Source organism: Spermophilus citellus (genome assembly GCF_964194105.1).
Source record: "Spermophilus citellus genome assembly, chromosome: X".
Classification (NCBI taxonomy): Eukaryota; Metazoa; Chordata; class Mammalia; order Rodentia; family Sciuridae; genus Spermophilus; species Spermophilus citellus.
This window is the reverse complement of record NC_138190.1, coordinates 17,950,877-17,975,202: the sequence shown is the minus strand read 5'-3', so window position 1 is coordinate 17,975,202 and position 24,326 is coordinate 17,950,877. Positions and strand designations below refer to the sequence as shown.

General features: G+C 38.0%; 1 protein-coding gene across 1 annotated transcript in view; it reads right to left on the bottom strand.

Moving 5' to 3' along the window:
- Nucleotides 1–8,464: 8,464 nt before the first annotated feature.
- The window catches only part of PTCHD1 (patched domain containing 1), a gene marked incomplete at its 3' end in the record, with an annotated part of 52,282 nt that continues 36,420 nt past the window's right edge, over nt 8,465–24,326 (bottom strand). The window contains exons 2-3 of the mRNA XM_081276517.1: nt 22,393–23,053; nt 8,465–10,119 (exon numbers count right to left, since the gene is read on the bottom strand). Of these exons, the coding sequence (XP_081132643.1) occupies nt 8,465–10,119; nt 22,393–23,053 (2,316 nt within the window). The remainder of the gene's footprint in view (nt 10,120–22,392; nt 23,054–24,326) is intronic.

Sequence of the window (24,326 nt, the reverse complement as noted above, 5' to 3'; positions counted from 1 at the left end):
CCATGGATGAAAGTCATGTGACTCAATTTGTCAATCTTGGGGTGCAACTGCATTATTTTTCCAAGTATGGTTTTATGCTTACCTGCTTCAGAACTGACCAAGTTGAATTAATTATGTGCTCTAGCATTTAAATACTGCTTCCTAGTTTAAAAATAATTTATTACTACAGAATCACCTATTTGCCTGGTGTGAAGAAACCTAACTGAAAACTGGAAAATGTAACTGTGGTCTTTTTATGGAGAAATAGATAGTAAGATTCCTGAATACTATATTGATCATTACTCTAATTAACAAGATGTGGTCTTATGATCTTATGGTCTTATAGATTGCAAATTAACATTTTATTATGATTTAGTCCAAAATTTTACCAAATAATATGCCATGTCAGGAACTTCTTTCATTGTTGTTGACAATAAGAGTCACATTTTGTTATTTAAATTATTTTATGACTAGGATGAAGTTTTTCCCAGCATTACTAAATATTTGGTATAAGCTCTTTCCATTTTGCTTTCTCACCTATTAGCATTGTACTGCTAAAGGAACTGTTAGGATTATTTTGTTGTTAATTTATTGGTGGAAGTTAGTTTTGATAAAATAAGTAAATGCATTGGCTATGTAAATGCACTTTTTACAGCTTTGAAACATTTGCACATTTAGATAAGTGAGAGAAACTTGACGAAGGAATCACTAAAATCAAACTGAATTTTTCCTTGTTCAGGCCTGGCATTCAATAATTCTGTTCATGGCTTTATGCTGGAGTATAAATGTACAACAAATAGTAGGGTTGTTAAATTATGGGATCATAAACACAATCGGAAGAGAAACTGAGTGTATTCTGACAAAGTTACTGAGGAGGAATTATGTGTCAATAAATAATTCAAAAGAAAATGTGGATTCCTTTTGGTTTATTCACAAAAATACAGATTCAGGTTTTATATCTTTATCCGATAGTGAATACCAAACAACTCCATTATTCTCAGCTCATATATTTAAGCATTTCCTACAGATTTGATTGGTTTCAGCTTTCCACTAATTACATTTTTCCTGCCACACTCTATGCCTAAACTTTTAGGAACTGCACTAGGGCTCCTTTGGATGTCCATTTCCCCAACTTTGTATGTATGTTACAGATTTCTGGTCTTGGATAGTTCTTCTGTTGCTTGAGTGATTTTTCTCCTAAACTGATGTAAAATCAGCAGGCTTCCCTTGATGGCATCTCCTTCATTTTCTCAACAAACTGATACTAGGGATAAATGGCAAATACACATTCCTTTCCATGCCAGAGTTGCCAAGATGGAGTGATTACCCCCATTTGTCTTTCCTCCTACCTCCCCACTCCTTTTCCCTTTCTCTGTATCACCAAGCAAAAATTCCAGATACATTTCTGTAATTCTAGACCTTGCACGAGATCTCTGTGGTTTTGAGTCTCTGCTTTTCTTACTTTTGACTTGGGAAATTCCATCAAATGCAGTTTTTCCACTATGAAACTATTCGTTAGCAATTTTTAAATTGCAAGGCACATTTACTTTCTCGGGTTTCTTTCCTTTAGAGTATATTGTTTGGCTATTCTCAGGTATGTTCATGCACAGGGAGCAAAATAGTAGGGTAAGATAATTTTTAGGGTTTCTTGCTGACAGCTATAAGAGCCCTTGGCCTACTAAACCCCAAAAAAACCACAGCACAGGGTCTGCCAAGGCATTTTAATGTGTCTCATATGTGTCAGGCAGATTGTAAAAGGTGGTATGCATGTGTACAGACACGTGTGCTAAATGTGCATACATATGTCTATGTACATATGTGTATGTGTATATGTGTGCTATAGGTGTGTTCTACACACATGTATGTGTGCATATTTGCATGTCTGTCTATCCGTGCTTGTGTGTATGTGTTGTGCATGTTTGTGTATGTGAAATAGAACCAGTGGGTCATTACCAGTTTCACATTGTCATCCATAGTCCTGGGAGGTATCATGTCAACTGCCATGTTGATTCTGGGACAGCAAGCAAAGGTAATTTTGGCAAGATGTTAATTTAAAGAATAAATATTTGAAAGACTGAGTCAAACATGTTCAGGATTTATCCTGGAAAATCAAGGATATTGTTTTGACAGAGAAATTTATATTTTTTTCCTCAAGAATAATCCTGGAATAGATAGTAGAAATGGGTTATCTTTGTCATTTTCTAGGAATTACACAAAGTACTTAGTAGATCCCAATGAATAAAGCTCTAAAACCTCACATCAGATGCTACAAAGTGGGACTAATATTCCTTCATCTCAGTAGAAGTCTTCCCTTATCATAGATGGGCAGAGGGTGGTTTAAGTGGCACTTATGAGTCCTTTGTACTTCAGGGAAGGCCAGGCAATGATTCTCTCTGGCTTGCCATAGGTCAAACCCAAGTGGATGCCATTGTGCCTAAAGTTATACCAGAAGCAGAGCCAACTAGTAAAGGTAGAGCCATTTGTTCTCCAGCTTCTGCTATAACCTATACTATATCTAGCTTCTGACTAGTAATCAAGAGAACTGGGATTCTATTTGCTTATCTGTGTCCAAGACACATCTGTGTTTAAGTGCATCCATCTGTCTATGGCCATGATTTTTTACTTGCTCACTACAGTATTATCAAGATAAATGTGATTTATTCTCTTCTTGTTTGTTGGAGAGTCAGCCACTACCAGTGTGTGCAAGTAAGTATGCCTGGTGTACACATTTCAGAATAGAACTCGCTTGAGAGCAGCTTTCCAAGGTGGTATGCTACTGCCAAGTAGAATATAACTGTATAACCTGGAAATTCTTTATCCCTGTTTTTTTTTTTTTTTTGACAGGGCACACTTTTATATGTTGATTTTGTTGGCTGACCCACTCTGTGTTTGTGGCAGGGGTTCCTATAACAGTGAGAATGAAGCCTGCTATTCTTCCTATCAACAGGGCACAGTGCAAGAGGGGTCCTTTCCTGATCCTACCCTGGAGAGCATGTTTAGTTGGTGCTGGAACATAAACTGGCACTGAAAATGTTTGCAGAATAAACAAATGAATGAGTGAAAAAATGAGTAAAAGATAAATGAACAGAAGTAGGTACTGGGCTTGGCATGAAGAAACCTATATTTGGAAGCATTTTTGGCTCCTTGGAGAAAAGATGGTTGAGAAGTTCTTAATTGCCTATTATCCAAAATGAGGACACCAGGATCATACTCCCAATGAGGTCTTTATTAATTTAGGACAGTGGTCTTTACCCTTTTTGGGTCACAGACCTCTTTTGGAATCTATGAACCCTTTCTTTAGGAAAATGCACATATTGAACATATACACACTTTTTTGTATATATTTAATTTTAGGGAGCTCTGAGTTCCTCCCTCCCACAACTCATTCATGACTCCTAGGTTAAACCTCCAAATTTAGATACATAGAATTTGGCAGTAAAGTGGCAGAATGGAGAAAGAACAGACTAGGAACTAGACTTCAGTTATAGTCCTGCATCTGTTTCTAATTAGCTCTGAACATAATTTTACTTCTCCAGGTTTCAGTTTTCTCATGTGAAAAATGGGGGGATTAGGCTTATTTCTATCCAAAAATTCATCTGGGGTCAACATTCTGGAGGGAGAAGAAGCTGGCAGATTCCACATGAACATCATTCCTTCCACCAAGGTTCCTCTGCAGGTTGCCTCCTTGGTACACAATGCTTTCTTTGTACTCCCTACCAGGCAGCCTCATCTGAACTCTTGTGGTACTAATTTTAATCTAACTAAAAAATCTGTAGAGGCCACAGCTCTCTGGTCATCTCACTTCCTCTTCCTTGCATGGCTCCCTCATAGATATCAAAGAGCACTTCAAACAGATCACCTGGGCAGATGGGAGTGGGGCAGATGTGAGGCAGGCTGGGGAGGACATCCTGAGACTGCCTATTCAGGTGAACAGATTCTAGCTCATTCACTTTCCTCTTTCCTTTATCCTGAACTGGCATGAAACAGAAATAAACAGTTGTAACCACCACAGGGAGGAACTCTGCAATGTGTTGGCTTTATCTATTCTCAGTTCTTTGCCAACTAATCCAGTATGGTACTAATTTAATATTTTTCCTTTGTACTACAACTTTACCATGCTTTTAAAAAGTAGGAACTTTGTCTTCAAATACCTGATACTCTTTATTGAGCAAAAATTTTAAAGCAAATCACCCAAAAAGAATATTCAAATATCTTCAGACAAGCCAGGCATAGTTAATAATTAGTACTGTCCCATTCCCATTGCCTACCCCAAGTGCCTATATCCCATTTTTATAGGTTTAGAGTCTAACCCCAACATCCAGGGCTTGCACCTCCTTTACAGTTGCTCCACTAAATGGTGATCCAGCCTAATTTTGAATGTCCTAAAACGACCAGGAATTAACTACTTTTTTGTGGCAAACTATTTCATCCTTAAATAGCCCTAATCATGGTCCCAAATCTATATCTCTTTAGCTTTACATCCTGGTGCTACTGTGTGAGATTGACAAGTTAAAAATAATAACGTCTTGAGTTCTCTTTGCCAGGCTTTGTTACAAGTGTTTTCCATGTGTCATCTCACTTAATCCTCACAGCAAACATCACTCAAATGTCAACTCAAAGAGGGCAGATTATTTTTTATCTGATTTGTTCACTCTTGTGTCTCCAATCTCTCGAACAGTACATGGGTGATATTAGGCACTCAATAAATATTTTCTGAATTTAAAGACATTTACTATTATTACCCCCATTTTACAGATGAGAAAACAGAGATTCATAGAGAACAAGCACTATGAAAGCTGCAGGGATACTTTAATGGAATCTAAAGGAATAAAGATACTATGAGAATACCATTTGTGTCCAAGAGGTTCTGCCTCAGACCACATCCCTAAGGCAGTGCTCCATCTCATCTGTTCCTATGAGGGATATATCCAAAATCTGCTTCTAAGGCTGGAAGAAAGTAGTGTCATGGTCTCAGAATGCCACTTACAACTGAGTGGTGGTTATTTAAAATGGTTCTCAAGGGTCTTGTTTATAGCAGTATGTTGTATAAATAACTGTGGCCATGGAGGATGGCATCTGATGATCTCATTTCTAACTGAAGATTGAGGGGGTAAATGTGGTAGGAAAGACAGGTGCAAAACAAGCAAACACAAACAGAGAAACAAACACAATTCACAAACTAAACCACAAACACCAAAAAACCTCAAAACTTATGGACTGGAACAATGGAGAGGAATTTTTCATGATGGTTTCCTATATTTTCTCTGGAATAAACTGTACTTCTTTTAGCCTGAGGAGTCCTAGTGCTACTTGTTGGAACATTGCTGGAGGACTAAACAATGCCCTGTTTCAAGTATCATCTTCTTTCTTGCAAACCCCAAGTTCCTTGTGAATTTACATCTTCTGATGAATTTCATGAAGTGAGAGAGTATCATAACTCTTACCTTGGCTTTTCTTATTTTCCTTACGAAGGCCAAGAAATCCCAAGTATCACAGTTTTTTAGTTGACCAGGAGAAACATTTCTGATGAGTGGAATATTTTCTTTGGTAAACAAACAACAAACACCAACTCAAAACCAACCAAATAAGTTTCTTTGGTAAAGTGGACATTAATGTCTTGGTTGGAATTAAATAAAGGAAAAAAAAAACTTCAAGTGTTTGCTGGAATAATTCCTTCTCTCTTTGTAGCAATTCAAAAAATAAAACTTCATGATGTAAAGACTTAAATTTTATGGAAATGTGATTTTGAGATACTTCTAAAGTGTCTTCTCCATGGTGAGGCTAAACCAATGCTGTCAGAGCAATAATCAGTAGTCAATATTAACAAATAATAATTATCTAACAATAAATAACAAATCTTGGCATGCATAGTCCCCCAATAGAAAAAATTCATTTCACAGTCAGAATTTCATAAGCCTTGATTTCAAGTGCTGAAAAGAGAAGTTGACAAGTTTGAAAATGCCCTTCATTTAAAAATACAATATTCTAGGGTATACAGAGACTCAATCAAGTTGGAAAACCACTATCTGTCATAAACCAAAGTTCCATAGTAAGTCGTTCTGGTTGACCAAATTGAATGATTAAATTCTGAACAAAATCCACTTAATTGTTGTGTGTGTTGTGTCAGTTTTGTGGAGTCACTCTAAGCTGTGGTGCTCCATGTGGCTGACACTAAATCAATGGCTGATTTAGAACACACTGTTCAGAAAATGATTTAGCAACATGTGATTTAAAAATAAAACCAATTCCCTCTTCAGTTGTGTTTTATAACTAATAGCCCAGTTGCAGGCCCCTAGGAGATAGAATTGATTGAAGACCTATTATGCAAATGCAATCTTGCCCTTTGTGAGGACTGTACTTGTCTTCAGATTAAAGCTCATTATCTTCTTGTTGAGTGTATAACACATTGGTATGATCACTTAGTGTGTCTGCAGGGGAGACTGAACAAGTGTGTAATACACTAGCTATGATCCCTTGCACAGTATTTGGAACTATATGGAGAACAGTACATGAAACAGAAAGCACAGGTTTCAACGTGGTGTTGTTACATGTGAATCATTTGGGCTTGCTTTTTTTTAAATTTTTTGGCTATTTAGAGAGACAATGGTAAACCTAAATCTAAAACATTAAAAAATGTCTGCCTTATGGCCAACAAAGTCCTATGTTCTATCTTAGAAATGTATTTCAAGGGCGGGGGGGGGTGGGTAAAGCTGTCTTAGGAGTAAACCTAAAATTGATCTGTCCTGTCTTCGGCATGCTGAAATGAGGAAATCCTCTAGGGTATGACCTGGGTGAGTTACTTTGTTCTAAGTCTCAATTTCCCCCTCTGTGGAGGATGAGGAATTTGCACAGTATGTCTGCTAAAGTTCAGAAAGGTAAGATGCTTTGGGGAAATACTTACCACTATAGATATCTAAAGAAGCTACATCTATAAAAGGGAAAAATACTGTGGAAGTTTGCCTCAAATGTAACTTGGTTTTAGCTTCAGTTTTATAGATTGAAAAAATGTAGGGGTCTGGGGCAGCATACACATCCTCTTCAGGTCAAACCATTTCTGTTTAAATCTATGAACCATTTCTCTTATAGATACTATAAGTTAACCATGTAAATATCTGGGCTTGTAAATGAATAGAAGGGCCTGATGATGAAGTAGAGGTGCAGTAAAAATGGTGTGTTGGGGGAACCAGAGAGGTGAGGTATGGCCAGTTAGTAGACAAATTCAACTGCTGTCACCGATAGATTTGTATCAATGATCACTTTTCCAGTAATTTCCATCTGTTTTCCTTTTGTCCCTTTATCTCCCTGCACTTCTACAAAGTTTCTCAGTGTTAGACTTTAGGATTACCGAAGATCTTCCCTCCCCTCTATGTCTCTGAGAAGTCATGTCTCATAGCAAAGGCAGACTGTTACTGTAAGTTAGATGCTATGGTAGATAACCATTCCTGTGTTTGTTTTTCTTTCCTTAGCTATATGTGGGCAGATGTTGTTTCTGGGTATCCATGCAAAAATGCATATAGGGCCAAACTACAAACAGCTGTACCAGATGGCTATATATTTTTGTTATTAAAATGAAGACACTGTCTCTAGGTTCCAGTAGCCACCCACTTTTTCTCATCATGCCAGGTATTTGGGTTTGGCTCTGTGGTGTTATGTCCCCATAGCCCCCCTGCCAAAATCTGTAATTAATAAAGCAGACCCATTTGGTGACAAGTGACGAAATATTCCAAAATAGAATTGTCCCAATTCTATGATGCTGGAGTTATCATTGGTTTTCAGGTGTATTAAACAAAGTATACAAATGTTAAAAGTGTATCATTGGGGTAATATGATAAATTAATTCTAGACAACCAAAGTGCTTCATCCAGATGATTTTTAAGTGTGATTCAATTTCAATTTATGAGTGATGGTCACTACCATGTCTGCTTCCAAGGCTCTGGCTTGCTTTTGCTGGTCAGAACTTTCACAAGCATCTCCTTAGGTGCTGGGGATCCAGTTGAGACAGCCAAGACCTCAAACCATAGACCCTGGTGAGAGTACTGCTCTGCACAAGTTTTGGAAGCATTGTTTGGATAATGCTTGAAGCTATTTCTGCCTTGGCAGCTGACCTTTCAATCAGTTGCTTTTATCACTAGCGACATCTGCAGAGTGGATAAAACAGGATCCTGCTCATTAATAAGCTTTCTTCTATTTCATCTTAGCTTAAGAATCTCTAAGTCTCCGAGGGTGTGTGTGTGTGTGTGTGTGTGTGTGTGTGTGTGTGTGTGTGAATGTGTGTTTAAATTCTTTCTTATTACAACCCTTTTGTTTTAAAGATTGAAAATGTGCCATACCCATTACCCCCCTTGTCCTTTATACTTTTTTTTTTTTTTGCAATGCCTGTTTCTTGTCCTTAAAAATGGGAACAACTTTGAATTTAATTGTTTCATTAACGCAATCTCTTTGCTCTTGATAAGACCTAGGGTGAAAATATACCAAACAGACACTATCACACTGTTGTAATTTGGTCAACCACTCGGGTACTATCGATATCCACCATTTCTACACACTCAATTTCCTCCCGGTTTTCAGGATTTTTCTTCTCTTTCCTTTTTTTCTTAGAGGGTGGCAGGAAAGTCAGTATCACAGGTAAAATGGCAAAGCAGTGAAAGAAGGTGACAAATGCTATTAAAAACAAGCACCTGAACAGTGTACAGGTCAGATTTGAAGGCACAGCTGCAAGAGGAATCAGACCAACAATATAGCAGAGGTAACTCTGTAAAATAGCTACCCCATGTATTTCTAGGGCATTTTTTACCCATTTAGTTCTTGTGAAATCCTTGCCCAGAACAAATGTGGATAACAGTGGAGCACAATTGTCAATTGTGTAGTTAATTCCATAGATTAAGCATAGCACGGAAATGCAGTCCAGTTCTACTTTCCATAATGTCATGAAACCTATCACTCCAAACTCCACAGACACAACCGTTAGAGTTATCCAGACATTAATCAGAGAATCTGCCACCAGGAATGCTGAGAAGAAGAGCAGGAACAAAGCACTGATGCAGGAGTTGTGCAGGGGGGCTCCCAGAGAGGAGGCATATCGATCCATGTACACAAAAGATGGATTAAAGACAATGAACTTCACTTTGGAGGTGACTGAAAGTCTCCTTAGGGTCTCCAAGAGATCATAGAGTTCTTCTCTGTTTGTTTCCATGGTCTTGGCCACCAAAAACATTCTGGAGGCCACAACATCAACTTCATCATTGTACTTTTTAGAGAAGATGATGTCCTCTTGAAAATGCGAAAATTGGGGGGCTTTCAAGAAGGAATTCCTCAACATGTCTGTGAAATTTTTCTTAGTCAAGCCAGTGGATACATTGAGTTTCCGAAGGTAATTTAAGTAGCTTTCAAACCAGGATATCCGCACAAACCCCTTGGTATATTCTAGAACGTCTTCTTGGACACTAGTGTTCCAGTATTCTATGGACTCATATATGTAAAACCCAATCACAGGACTGTAGTTGCTAAAGTACTTTTGCTGGGCAGTAGTATACTCAATGGTTTGTGTCGCAGTTGCTACGATGTTACTAAGGTCTGACCCTTCACTGACCTGCAGATAGCCCATTAAGGCAAAGGAAATATAAATAAGGTAAAAGAGAACTACAAAAGGCTTGACATAGGTGTTGGTTATCCAGTCACAGTAATAGCGTTTGAGGAAACATACCAATAGGTGACTCTCGTAAGTGTTCGCTTCCTCTCCTTCAGCTGTTTCTTCACTGAATCTGGCTGTCAGGAGAAACCTGTACCATGCCGGCTTCTCCTGCAATACCTCAGGCTTTGGGACTTTTCTACAGAAGATACTATGCTGGTAATTGTTTTCTATGTAGCCAGTGAACACCAGGCTGGAACCATAAAACGAGAGTACATAGAGGTAGTTGAAGAAGATTGCAATACAGGAATTGCAGCAGAAAATCCTGGCTGCCTCAATGTTTGTGAAAGGACTGGCCCCTATGCCAAAGGTGACCAGGTACATGGCAGTGGTGAGAGAAAAGGAGAGCATGGAGTCTGCATAGACTGCTGCAGTTCGCTCCTTAACATGTTGGTCTTCTCTAGTTTTCCTCCAGGAGGATAACATTTCAAAAGTCCCATATAGTCCATGACCTGAGGGGGGCAGAAAGAGACCAGAGCAAAAAGTTTAAAGAACTAATCTCTTTTAAAAGGGGAACCAAGTTGATCATGAGAAATATAACTATGCCCAGGTGGTGGCAGGTATGTAAATGCCAATGATTTCTCCTATTGGGAGAGAGATCAGTGCTTTGATGAATCATAAGCATCAATGGATGTGAACAGGCAGCAGGAGGAGCAAGAATCTTCCTTCATGTTCCCTTCTGGCTTAATAAAGCTGGATGAACCTTTGCCTATAGAAATCTGAATAGACGGGGAGGGGGGATAGTGGAGAATGGGATAGACAGCAGAACATATCAGTCACTAGAAAGGCAATTTGTAAATCAATGGAAATGTAACTGATGTGACACAGCAATCTGTATACGGGGTAAAAATGGGAGTTCATAACCCACTTGAATCAATCTGTGAAATGTGGTATATTAAGAACTATGTAATGTTTTGAACAACCAACAATAAAATAAAAAAAAGAAATCTGAATAGACTTATCCCTATGTCTCTTGGGAACTATATACATTAATAGCTTAGGGTTATTGGCACAGTTTGGCTGGACACTAATCATTCTTTTCTACTCCCATAGGTCTGGCTAGGCATCAGCACAGAAAAGGGCAGTGGTCAGAGGATTCTGAGTTAATGTCCCATCACTTCTTTTAAAATTGGCCAAATAGGGGGCTTTAGTGAGAAAGAGACTCTGTATTTAGTTTGAGTCTTGACAGGAAACTAAATCATAGCCTCTTTTTTTTAATCTTTCCCCAAATATCAGGGCAGGAAGCAATAAATCTGAGAAACAGAGGGAAGCAAAATAAGTAGGAACAAGTTTGAATGAAGAGGAAAGAGGGAAGAATATATAGAAGGAACAAGATTCATATGAACTCTCCCTCCAATTGTTAAAAATTAGAGTTCAGACTGAAGGTTTATGACTTGCATTTTGTCTTTAGGGATTTGTTTGATCAATTTTGGTTGTTCATAGATGACACATCAAGCAGACAGTGACTCTGCTGGCTTTTCTGTACTGTTTGGCAGTGACCTCTGTGGGAGAGAGCCAGGTCAGTAACCTCTTTCCTTAACTGCTTAATGCCTCTGCCTCCCTGATTAGTATTCCAGCAACACTGAAATAGCAGAGGTACAATAAGTGTTCATGTTCTGACTCAATTCTTCTCCCTGAGAGATCTAACATGACTTCTGCAACCTCTCCTGGCCGGAGCCAGACACTTCCATGCTGTACCTCTCTGGGTTTCCAGGCCACTGCAGCACTGGAAAACCCACCAGACTGACCTGTTGCAGCTTTCAATAACTCCTGTCTTGGCACTGGAATCAGCAGATCTAATTTTCTGCTTCCATGCCTTGGCATATTCACTCCATTATTGAGGATAATAAAACCTTTACACTGTGGTACAATAGTCTTGTTTTTAAGAAGGAATTTAAAATATCCAGCCAAGCATAATATGAGTGAAGTGAGTCATTGTTATCTTGTGTGTACAATAACCAAGCACACATCTTCTCTTGTGCTCTGCCTGGTATTTATATTCTTATTGTGAAGTCCTAACCTCAAACCTGAATGCCTATTTCATAGTAATTATATAGACTTGTTTCCTCAGTGGGATTTGGCATTTATCTTAATTTACTAGGAATCATTTTACAGCCACTTTTGGAGTTCAGGTCAAGACTATCAATTTCTTAACTAGCACCATGGCCTCTATTAAATTGGAGGCATATAAACTCTCAGACATGAAGGAAAAAGTGCACTTGTTGACTGGCAACCTGTTGTTAATTATGTTTTAGGTAGTTAATGTCTATTCTCAGGAGAGAAAACTATTTATTAAATCTGTTTCCACTGCAGGATGGACCAACTAACTTTTCTTTACAAGTAGACCATTCCTTGGCAATGAGTTGATAAAAAGAGTTAAAAATACTTCTGAGGCATCAGCACTCTGGGGAAATGATATTGACCTTTTAATATGGAGACATGTAGAGCAAGTAAGCTTTGAAAGGTAAAACACACTTCAAGAAGCTGCTGAAATGGCAAATACTTTTTGTAGTTTTTACTTGCTAGAAACAAAAGAGTAGTTTAAACAAGGCTGTAATACTTACTCATTAAATATGATAAGATGCACATAGAAGAATTAAAATTAATCATATAGTAGAATTTAAACTAAATCTGTTTTGTAGTCCTTTTTAAAATCAGTGTGATGTTTTATGATGACATTATCTGACTGCGAGTCTTGTTGGAAAACACACTAAGAATCCCTTTCTTACCTCACTGTTGAATAATCTTAGAAGTTAATTGAAAACATAAATTTGAATTAACACAGCTATTAGATGACAAGAGTGAGGCTTGAGGGTCCAGAATGAAAATACTCAAATTCAAGGAAAGTTAGAAATAGGCTATTAATTTGTCTCTTGAGTTGCTGCATTTCAAATGCTGGTCCTTCTATAGTTTGATCTTTTTTTTTTAATTGAGTCCTGACTCTTTATGCATGTTTTTAGTTCTAGAGTAGCTTCAAAGAGGATTCTAATTTTATTTCTAGGGACTTTTGGGAAAATGCCTTTCCTTCATTCCTCTTGCTAGGTATATGTGTGCAGATCCTCACAGAGCCCAGAACAGGCCCTGAGAAAGAATCTTCTATCTGATCACTCAGCATTTGCTGCTTATCCTTGGCCTTGCCACCAAAGACCCCCTGCCCATTCCTGATAGTACAGATATTTTTTCTCAAGCACACCTCTCTGGTAGATATATATACCCTAAACCTCAAACTGGAAATGTACAGTGTCTTAGTAGAGCCCTTTGGATTTCTAGGACAATTGCTGATGCCATAACTGAACCTCCATCCTGTAGCTCAGTCAGTCATGTGAGGGATGAGTGCCAACAGCTGCAGGTACCTCTTAGGGATTAACAGCCTAGAGTGCCTTGCTGGCACTAAACCTGGCTCACAGCTGAGTATTTATGCTGAAGAGTTCAGTCTACTACCCTAAAGGAAAACTAAACTGTAAAGACCCTGTTTCTTGGCTTGCACTCAAAGAGAGATACATTCCAAGAACCCTAGGACATGAGAAATACCCTCCTTATCCTCCATACTATTCACTGCCTCCACCCACACACCAATACCCGCTCTTCTGGGAATTATAGCTGAATTCCCTTTGGCCTTCAAAGCTATCCTTTTAAATACAAACTTCTCTTGGAAATGGTCTACTGAAGCAACTTCCCTGTAGGTCTGAAAAATGGGACAGAGAATGGGTATGGGGAAGGAGTGAAGACAAAATGGTGGTGATGGGTATGTAGCTCAGTGGTAAAATGCTTGACTAGCATGTGCAAGGCCCTGGGTTCAATCCCCAGCACTGGGGGAAAAAAGGAAATGGCAGGTGAGAGAATTTCACAGAATAGCCTCTTCACAGTTTTTCCTCTGGTCAGTCTTGGCCTTACTTTAACATCCATCCCAGAAACTGGACAAATCAGTCAAGGCAAGACAGAGAAGAAAAATTTTGATAGTTTCTGTTCCTTTCTACTTTCTTCTCTCAGATGGTGGGTCCCTCCTTCAGCATTTCCATTATCCACAGTACTCTTAACCTTGGAGCTGGAATCCAGCAGGCAGGACTTTGAGGCCAAATATTATAGATGTAGGCAAACATACTGCATGTGGACTGAAGATACTTTTCTGAGGTTTGACTATTGTTTCCCTCACTTTAAAAAGGCACTTTAAAAAGTAAAAGTATTACTGTTTGTTTTGCACTCTAGTTTAAAAAGTTTTCTATGAAGTAGGAGATCTATAGGATTCTCTGTTGAATCTGACTAAGGGTCCTATATCATTGGCACAAGGCATCAGTTGTGACATCTGTCCCAAGTCTGTTCACAAGGATTTCCTAGTAACTGAGTTTACAGAAATAGGCATGGGAAGCTGCCTAAACACAAAGTTCCAAGTAGATTTTTATGTTGGTGACCAGGGGCTCTATGGTGGTAATGGAAATCATAGCTCATTATCAAGGGGGTAGGTCACAGCTAGAGATTGGAAGTAAAAGACTATATTATAGTGAGGATTTCAGGACCCATCATATCCCAGTATATTCCTCCTCTTACAGTCATAGTAAAAGCTGATATGTTGCCAAAGGGAACTGTTAAACAAAACATATGTAATCTATCAAATTTTGAAGATAGAGACTTGCTTGTCTTTTAAAAGCACATTCAGGATGTTTCTATTTTTATTACATGGAATGTCTGTATTGTTATGTACATTAGAACACATGCATATCACTATGCATTAAGACACACACACTCACAGATTCAAGTTCTAGCTATTCATGAGTGATTGCTTTGACGCATCATGGGCTTTTAGCCAGGCCCTGGGGTAAGGATTGTAGAGCTCTTCACTAATGTTCAGATACAACTTGTATCAGAAATACGATTTTAAAAAGGAAACTGCTTTTATTAATTTTATTAGAGATAGACTTTGGGACTGCCATCTAGTAAAGTCAAATGCTAAAGAATTCAAGCTATAATTTTTCTTCTTTTCAAAGATACTTTTTGTATCTGTATGTGCAGTGAACTTTGAGGCTTTGGAGCTAATGAAAAGAAAAAACAGCACAGATGATAGTTAACATTGCTGGTGGAAGAAACTCAACTAGCTAATCCTCCAGTCACTTAGGGAAACTCTCCAGCAGACTCACAGATTAAATCTCTCTCTTCACCCAGACTCTCTTCTGGGGTCTAGCCAAAACCTTCAGGGTTGTTTATTAATCCACTAAGGCAGGAATCCACTAACAAATAGTCGAGAGTTAACCTAACTTTACCCAGTGGACACAATTGTGGAAAGTTGTTCATAAAGTGAATTGCGTTTTAAATTTATTTAATGGTTTTGCTATGAGAGGCAGTTTGGGTGATTTGTTTTGTCAATGAATATCCATAAGCAAATTGATCTAGTTTGTATATCTGGATTTTTGCAGGTATGATTTTTCTTCAGGCTCAGATTCTCCCACCTTCCCCAGTCCACACAGACATAGCACAGAGGCTGATTGATGCCTTTTGGTGCTCTGCACATTTTAATCCCTTTCCTACTCGCAGGATTTCCTAGGCTTGAATGGCTGAGAAGATGAGGATGTGAAGTGAGATGGCTTGCTGATGGATGATCTCTCAGTTTCAGTTCAAAAACATTTAATATCATGAGACAATGAAGCTATTTATAGTATGCCTGGGGGGGTACCAAATTTTCACACATGGAAATGAAATGACTACATTTTTTTTCTAAAAAAAATCCACAGAATATCATGCAGGAGCAAACTCTGCTTAAAACATATTTTATTCTGAGACAAGCTTCACTGAGTAGTTCATGTTTATAAAATTCTTTTCTTTCAATGACATCTACATAAACTAATGATTTTGTTTTTTCAAGAAGAAATTTAAAGTGTATATATGTCTAGATTGAGTAACATCTGTTTTCAGTGAGAAGTTCATTAATTGGGTTACATTTACACTTTGCCAGTTATAAACATTTACTTTATAAGCTGAATTGTTTGGTTTATGGTAGCCTGTTTTGTCTCACAGTTAAGAGTAAGAGTAAAGGTGTACTCTGCTTAAGTAAAGACAGATGCTCACATCAGAGGGAATATATGCATCTTATTCTTTCTACTTGAGACTTGACACATTTTGATAATTCTCCTCATGGCATTGGGTTTGAATCTGAAACATGTCCTTCACTATATTGCTGCAAATAAAAGTCCAAAAAACAAACTTGCTAATAGCTCTTCCTTGTTTAAAGATGAAGTATTTAGATACTGTATGTATATGTACTCTATAAAACTAGTGTGTATAAACATGGCCCATAATATATGCTGTGGCCATTGTGTAATAACTTTTCATATAGGAGAAATAAAATACATAAATGTATGAATATATGACATGTGTTATTCAAGCATAATCTATATATTTACATATAAAATGCTTGAATGTATACCATATACTATATACAGAAAAATATACAGTATTTATATTTGAACATTCAAACTATGTACTGCATAATATATATTATAAACTCATTGTAAAATATAAGTGCATAATGTGAGATAATTACATATCATATTACATAGGACATCTAATATAGCTAATATGAAATACAATATATATTATGCACAGATTACACACGCATGCACATACATACACAAGATGAATAGGAGGCTGGTGTGAAATTTATTTTACTGGTGAGGCAGAGCATGTTAATGCTGCTACACAAATCAATGCAGAGAAGGGACTAGAATCCCTCTCTTTGATTCCATCTGTCTACATTTTGTTTCTTGGTGAGTAATAAATAGGTGAAATTCAGGGTTTCCTTGATAATGACTGAATTTTCTTGGGTTGTTAGCTCCTGTAGACACATCTGATGAAGACTGACCAACTGTGAATTTCTGAGATTCTGGTCCAAATGTAGACAGTAGGTATTTTGCCTCATGGTCTATTTTTATCAGCTTAGTGCCCTGATATTGCTTTCTGCTGCATAGTCTTCATCAGGTTTTCCACTTCCCCATTCCCTGGGCAAGACCAAGTACACAGACCACCCAGAGAATACCTAGGAGACCTGGGTCAAAGACGAAATACCTTGGCATTCTTGTACGTAATTGAGTTCTGCCTTCTTGGATCTGTGTTCCAATCCTGGTGTCATCTTAGTTTATGTTTAGGAATGGAACAATAAACCTTTTTTGTTCTATTTCCCCAAATCCATTTCTCTCCACCATTCCCTCACCATAATATGATTGGTAGAGCCCAAGAATAAATGGGTGAGAACTAATCACAAAACTAGATCACACAATCTCCATGTAAATTAACCCCATGGAACCATGGATCATTATTTAAAAAGATAGGAAACAAACCTTGAAATTATTGTATGGATTTACTCTTATTTTAAACCACATGTACACCAAAAAAGTGAACAACAAAACCCTTATAAATTTTTTTTTCCCTAGACACTACTGATTTATATTGATGTATTTCCATGGCACTCTAATTGAGGACTTTTCTGTCATGCAGATAGTAACATTGTTGCAAAAATGATTTTTATGATAATGTATTAGGTTGAACCATATGAAATTATCATCTTTGTAGTTCAAAAATGGCTGCCTATTGGTACCAATTTTCTAGGTCAAAAACGGTTGGATACTGTTAATTTCATATGGTTCAAACTTCATTATTATCTGCCCCCCCTTCTGCTAATCTTTTTCTTGACTGTAGGAATATATAAGAATACAAAAAAAACTTTCAAATTTGCTTATGTTTAGAGTAAAAATAATTGAGAGATACAGTTTTTCAGGTGGACCTAAATTCTTACACAAGAACTTTTACCCCTCCCCCTTTTTGGTATTTGGGATTGAACCCAGGTTGCTTTGCCACTGAGCTATTTCTCCAATCCTTTTTTGTGTTTTATTTTGAGGCCAGGCCTCACTAAATTGCTGAGGGCAGCCTCGAACTTGTGATCCTGCCTTGCCTTAGCTTCCTGAATCACTGGATTACAGGCATGCACCACCACACCCAGTCTCAAACCACTTTTATGTCTTCCATATGCTGCATAATATTTCAAGTGGCATAATATGAGAACAAAGCCTTAAAGAACTGAATCTAACTTGATTTCTGCTAAAAATACAGATAATCTTGGTATAATAGCTGGAAGAAATCAAATTTCCCTGCTATTATTCTTCTCCTAGCACTTAATCCACATTTTCTTCCTTTCACATCCTTGAATCTGTATGGACTGGTTAGATAATTAAGAAGGAAGAGGGCACCCCTGGATATTTGTGTTCTTCGAAATTTCTAAACATTTGAAATGGGGCTTGAGGAGTATTTTTTATTTTATCTGATCTCCAGGGTCTTGTATCTCAATAAAGGCAAAGTGACCCTTATAAATAGATTACCACTTAGGAACTAATACCTAAACTATCTTTCACCATGACTTCAGTTCTCTCCTTTTAGCAGCACAGAATGTACATGAAGCAACAAACTTTCCATATGCAAAAGGAAGAAAAATCTTCCTTCTGTTTCTTCTATATTCTCTAACATTCCATTCCTTTCCTGATTTGTGTCTGATCAGCAAAGCTATGGAAATAGTACGCCTATAAGGAGAGCTTGCACATACAAAACTTATGCCAATTTCTCAAATCATACTCAACTGGAGAACAATGGTGTGAATTCTCATCATTTAAAGGAAATTTGATAATGAATTAAAGTGATGTGTGATATATTTACAAATGCTAAATACCTCACTACCTGATATCAATATAGTTTGGAAAAAAGGAATGTTATTTTATGCACGATATTGAATATAGACCAAATAAACTCTTCTCCAAATTACAGTAACTATCAATGAGCATTTATAATACTATAGACCTTTTAGGATTTCAGCTCTAAATAAACTGATGTGACTCATCTGGACAGAGGTTTTGGCAGAAGTGGGATTGTCTAATATGCATGACACTGATTAAAAACATTCTAAATCATGATGTATCTATGCTTACATCATTGCCAAAATGATTCATCTGTGTAGGATATATTCTTATTGCCAGAGATGTCACGTATCATCTTGGCTAGAAACACACAATCATATCCCATTATGGTGAACTCTCAGAGTTTATCCAAATTCTTTCTTCTTCTGGAATTTTGTCAGCTTAATACTGCATAACACACGTGGTCTTAAAATTTTCCATTCTAAATCTACTGCCATTTTGGCATGTGGCTGGATCTGGCCTTATGTGACCGGCATCACGCTGAGAATGTTTGTTGAATTTTAAGTCTATAATGTTTATCTATTATAGACCTATTGACAGCCAGGAAAATGTCTGCATTTGAGACTTTTTCTAAGATAGTTTTCCCCCTAAATGAGATTATAATAAATTTGATTTAATATTTTATTTATAAAAAGTACTAAAAATCAAGAAATTTTTCTTAAATCTGCTTAGATTAAGCATAGCACTTATGATGTTATGTGCAGGCAAATTTAAATATGAGACAGTTAATTGACTTGTATAAAACCCTTACCACTGCATTAATTCTTGGTCATTTGAATTATTTATTGGTATTTTAGGACAGATCATCATCAAAAAAAGCACAACTAAACATTGGCCTTGAATACAACATTTATGAATCTGCTCTCACTTATATTTCATTTTACAATCATACTCTAAGAATGAAGAGTTTTATCTGAGAAATCCAGAAAGGCAACCATCCTAAATATAGGCACTGTTAGCTTTATGAACATATTAAGCAGTCATTATATCACACAAAGTATTTATTGCAAATGGGCCTTAGCTACTAAAATGCATAGCTTCCTTTTATGTTGTGACTGAGTAATTTGAGAACTCTTTGGGCTGAAAATGTACAGAAAGGTTGCACACTGATTGTCAGCAGGGAAAACTGCCATCACAATCAATGCATGTAACATTCCTCACAAATTGCAAACAAGGGAATATTAGGCACCTGCAGTGCTTGTTCTCTTTCACTAAAAATACCTGATTCTTCTGAATTGAACTCTGATGTAAAGTTCAATGATACTTGGTCTCTGTTGAATTGTGGAACTATGTACTATTTCTGGACTTGTTTTTAAAAGACACTTCTGTGCTTACAGCATCATTCTATTCCACCATCTCTTACCTCCTTTCCAGATCTAGTACTACCAGAGAGAGCAACTGATGCTATGATCACTGTGGCTTTGTTTTGACCATTTTCTGTTTCAGGGATTTCCTATAGCCCCTCAGAGTGAATACACCATCACCACCACATTATAACCTTCCCCTGAGTTCATAACAGGAATAGGAAAAAAAATCTGTGGCCTTGCAGCCCCAGAAATCCCACTGATGTCTCACATGTTGCATATTCTTTTAAAAAATTAATTTTTTAGTTGTCAATGGATCTTTACTTTATTTCTTTATATGTGGTGCTGAGAATTAAACCCAATGCCTCACACGTGCTAGGCAAGTGCTTCACCACAGAGCCACAACCCCAGTCCCTCATATTATTTTTTTGTGTTGGTTTTTACTTAAAATATTTCAAACTACTTCAAAAAGTACAAAGATAAGTTTTCAGAAGGATTAAATACTGCAATTTATTTTATATAACAAAATTCATTTTAAGAATTTGGAATACAGCTATTTTATTTAAAATTAATTCTAAGAAACTTTAATCATAGTTTTATTTTACTTAGTACAATTAATTTTTAAGAAGCTTTAAATATTGTAGTGTGCTTTAAGCTCACTGGTAACAACCTAGAGTGTCATAAAGCCAGTAGCAATAGTCCTTTTTCTAGCTCTGACATTCTTTTCCCCTCACCTTACTATCTCCCTTCAGTCCCCCACCCTTTTCTTATTCCTGTTTATCTTCCTCCTGCAAAAGCAACAACAAAAAACACTATTTTTAAAATGAAAAGCTAAAATCCTTCCACCCACCCCCCAACCACTTAAGCATGTGACTAATCATGAGCAAAACATCTTAATTTAAAACTTGACTCAAGTCTCTGTGGAAGCTACTAATACTCAGTCCTACTCACTCTTCAAGGCACCTCCTTGTATTTCAGAATCGACCCACATAGTCTTGGGATTATTTTAAAGAAGCAAGTTATACTGCCCTCTTAACAGACTGAACTCAGGAAGAAGTACTGCAATCCTGTTCTCTGTTGTTTTTGGCAGTGACAAGTAAACTGCTCTAGCAAATTCTCAGACTGCTTAGTCTTCACACAGTGCCCCACTTTCCACAAAAGCTACTCGTATATGGTTTATTGACGAGGTCTTAATTCCCTCAGGCCACAGAGCATAGAGGGCAGAATGTAATTTTGTGGCCTTGCAGCTCCACCAGCCCTGCTTATCACTTAACCATAAAGCAGTTGAGATTTCCTGAGAAAATTCTTTGTTTTTCTACTACTCCAAAATAGCACAGAAGGCATACTAATGAACTCCATCATGGTTATTTCCTAGTCAACAAAAATGCCACTTCATTCGTAATGTTAGTATCTAATTCCAAATGACATTTTAATTTTGCTAAAGGAATTGATGAGAAGTTGATACAAAAAAGGGAGAATGCTAACTGCTTGAATCCTTGGCCTGTAAGGAGCTCTGCTATCAGGCTGGGTGGATGTTTCATCTCTTTTACTGAATGGACAAAGCAACTGATGTTATGACCACAGTGACTTTGTTTTGACCATTATCTCTTTCAGGGAATTCCTGAGGTCCCCTAGAGTGAACATACTGAAAACACACCATCACCATCACTTTTAAAATGTTCTCTTTGAGTTTGTAGTAAAAGCAGGGAGAAGAAAACTTCCTATTGATGTCACATGTTGCTGTCCTCTGTTTGCTGCTCACATCCACCCTGTCCATAAGGTGGGGAAACTGTGGGTTGAATATATTATCAGTGCCTAACCCATGTGTCCTCCCATTCACCATTCTTGCACTTAATGAAAGCTTCTTGCTACAGAGTTACCTGAGGGCTTTCTTTGGCTGCAGGAGTGTGCTTACTTTTTCTGGGGGAAATGCTGAGGACTTAACTACCCTGAGTAGTATCCCTCAATGAATCAATCACACACAGGGTTTCTGGATAAATATTATAGCTTCCTGGGCTGGGGATGTGGCTCAAGTGGTAGCGCACTCGACTGGCATGCATGCGGCCCAGATTCAGTCCTCAACACCACATTCAAACAAAGATGTTGTGTCCGCCAAAAACTAAAAAATAAATATTAAAAAAATTCTCTCTCTCTTTAAAAAAATATATTACAGCTTCCTCATCCCTCAGGGGAGGACCTGTATTGAGGTGTGTTCTTCCATTTCTCCCAAAGGTCTCCAGCAGGACTGAGCCACAGATGCCTAGAACAGTAACCTGATCATCAATCTGAGCTGTCTGCCTTCCTGTCTCACTTTGTCACTGCCATACTGGTGCTTCCTGGGCTTTCTTCCCAAATAAATGCCTTGTATCTGAATCCTTGTCTCAGGGTCTGCTTCTGAGGAAACCCAACTTAAAACACTGGGGCACAGAGAAGATTAATGTCTGCTAAATACACATAGCTATTTAATGGAAGATCAGGGCTAGAACCCAAGTCTTTCTGTTTCTGGCACATGTATCAGATTGGGTTGCTTCTTGCTGATGACCAGCACCTTTTAGAATGGATCCTAGGACTTCTGAGCACAATGAAGATGCAGTAAATGAAACAAAATTGTTATATGGCTATTCTTGACCTTTTAGGGACCCAGTTAACACCATCAACAGGAGAAAAAAGAAAAATGAAGGGCAGTAATTACCTAGCATGACGAAAGGGACTCCCAGGAAGGTGGAGTTGTATTTCCCACCAGTAAGATTGATGATCCCAGCTGCAGTGAGAGTGGCTAGGCTTATGGTTACCAACCCAAGCAGGCCTAGCCAGGGTTTGCTTCGGACGCAGTCCTGCATAGAGCAGCAGAGGATGGCCATGGTGACTACCAGGATCAGGCTGGTGACCAGGTAACGTTCTGACACACGGCTGGTCTTCTGGAAATCTTCCCTCAGTGACGAGGATGTGTAAGGGTACATTTTGACTTTACTGTTGTATTTCTGGAACAGTTTGACAGTGTCGCAGAAGCTGGACTCCCACCTCTCAGCCACCATGTCATTGAGACTGTTGATTGATTGAAGGTAGTAGGTGAGCTGAATAGCCTCTGCAGATTTCACCCGATCCTTGCTGTGCACAGTGACGCCCCCAAGCTGGTGCCCATTGTATACGGCCCTACCGTCCTTTAAGTGGGTGATCGGGTATGTGATAGCAAAATTGGTCCGATTTGTAGCCCGAGCATTCTTTAACTCTTCCAGGACGTGTACTATGTCATCCACGATGCAAGTCTTATCGTTATTCAGGATACATATGTGGGCAAACGTGTAATTAAAACCAGGCCTTGGAACCTGGATCTTGGTCACAGCAGCATGCAACTATGGGGAAAAAAATAATAATCAGTATCTATTACATAAAATTAGACATTAAGAAGTAACATTATTCTGAGTTCAAATATTTCCCTTGTGTTTTTGAAGGAGGGGATCATGTATTCCATCTGTAAGCCAAAATATTCAAATGAAATTTTGAAACCTTAGATCTGAAATGAGAAATGCAAAACACATGTTTGACCAGTGGTTTTCACAGTGTGGCCCCTGGACCAGCAGCATCAACATAACCTTAGAGCTTATCAGAAATGAAGATTCTCAGGCCCTATTCCAGACCTAGTAAATCAGAATCTCTTAGGGTAGATCCTAGGATTTGGGTTTTCACAAGGCCCCCAGGGGTTCTGATGCAGCTAAAGTTCAACAAGTGTTGCATCAAAGCACCAGCATTATTTCCACGTTATTATTTGTGACCCAGTTGGTCTATAATATTTGACAATATTATAGGTCCCCTGTTCTGTCTTCCTCTGGAAAACATGATTCAAAAAGAAAATAAGGTATAATTCTGAATGCAGAGTTCCTCTGCAGTCCAGGCCACTGCTGAGGAACTAAATAATCTCCTCATCTAATCACTCTATACCATAATAGATAAGAATTTCACCTTGAGAGCCCTTGTATTCTTTGGTACTCCTTGTCTGCATATATGGGAAAGGATACAAAATTGAAAGAGGCTGGCTGGGATCATGGGAATCATACTAAAAGAGCCCAGTGGGATTTACTCTACCCATTGCCTCCTGTCAAATTTACTATGCCCAGATAATGTATATGTCTACCATCAAAATACATATGAGAATACAAACATTAATTGAATAGCCCCTACTGCAGTGCTAGGTCTTTATGCAGATTAGCTTACTTGATTCTTATAGATAACTATAATGTAGTGTGAATACTAGCCTCATGTTTCAGATGAGGAGATTGAGACAAAGAGAAGCCAAGTCACTTGCTAAGGTCACACATGTAATAAGAGGCAGGGCTAGGCTAAATCAGGCAGTCTGGCTCCAGAATCTGGGCTCTTCTAGCCCCTTAGCACACACTTCTAGGTTAGCAATGCCAGCAGCTGAATAAGGGTTCTTGCCACCATTAATTCCTGCATTTGTGCTTTTAATATATTGCCCCTAAAAGTTCAGATATGTAGGAATATGTGTAATCTAACTGAAAGATGAGAAAATATGTGTGTGGTGGTGGAGGGGGAGTAAGTGACTTAAATGAACTACCATGTGTTAGGGCTATATACCTTAAATTCTCTCAACAATTAATTTTACAGTTG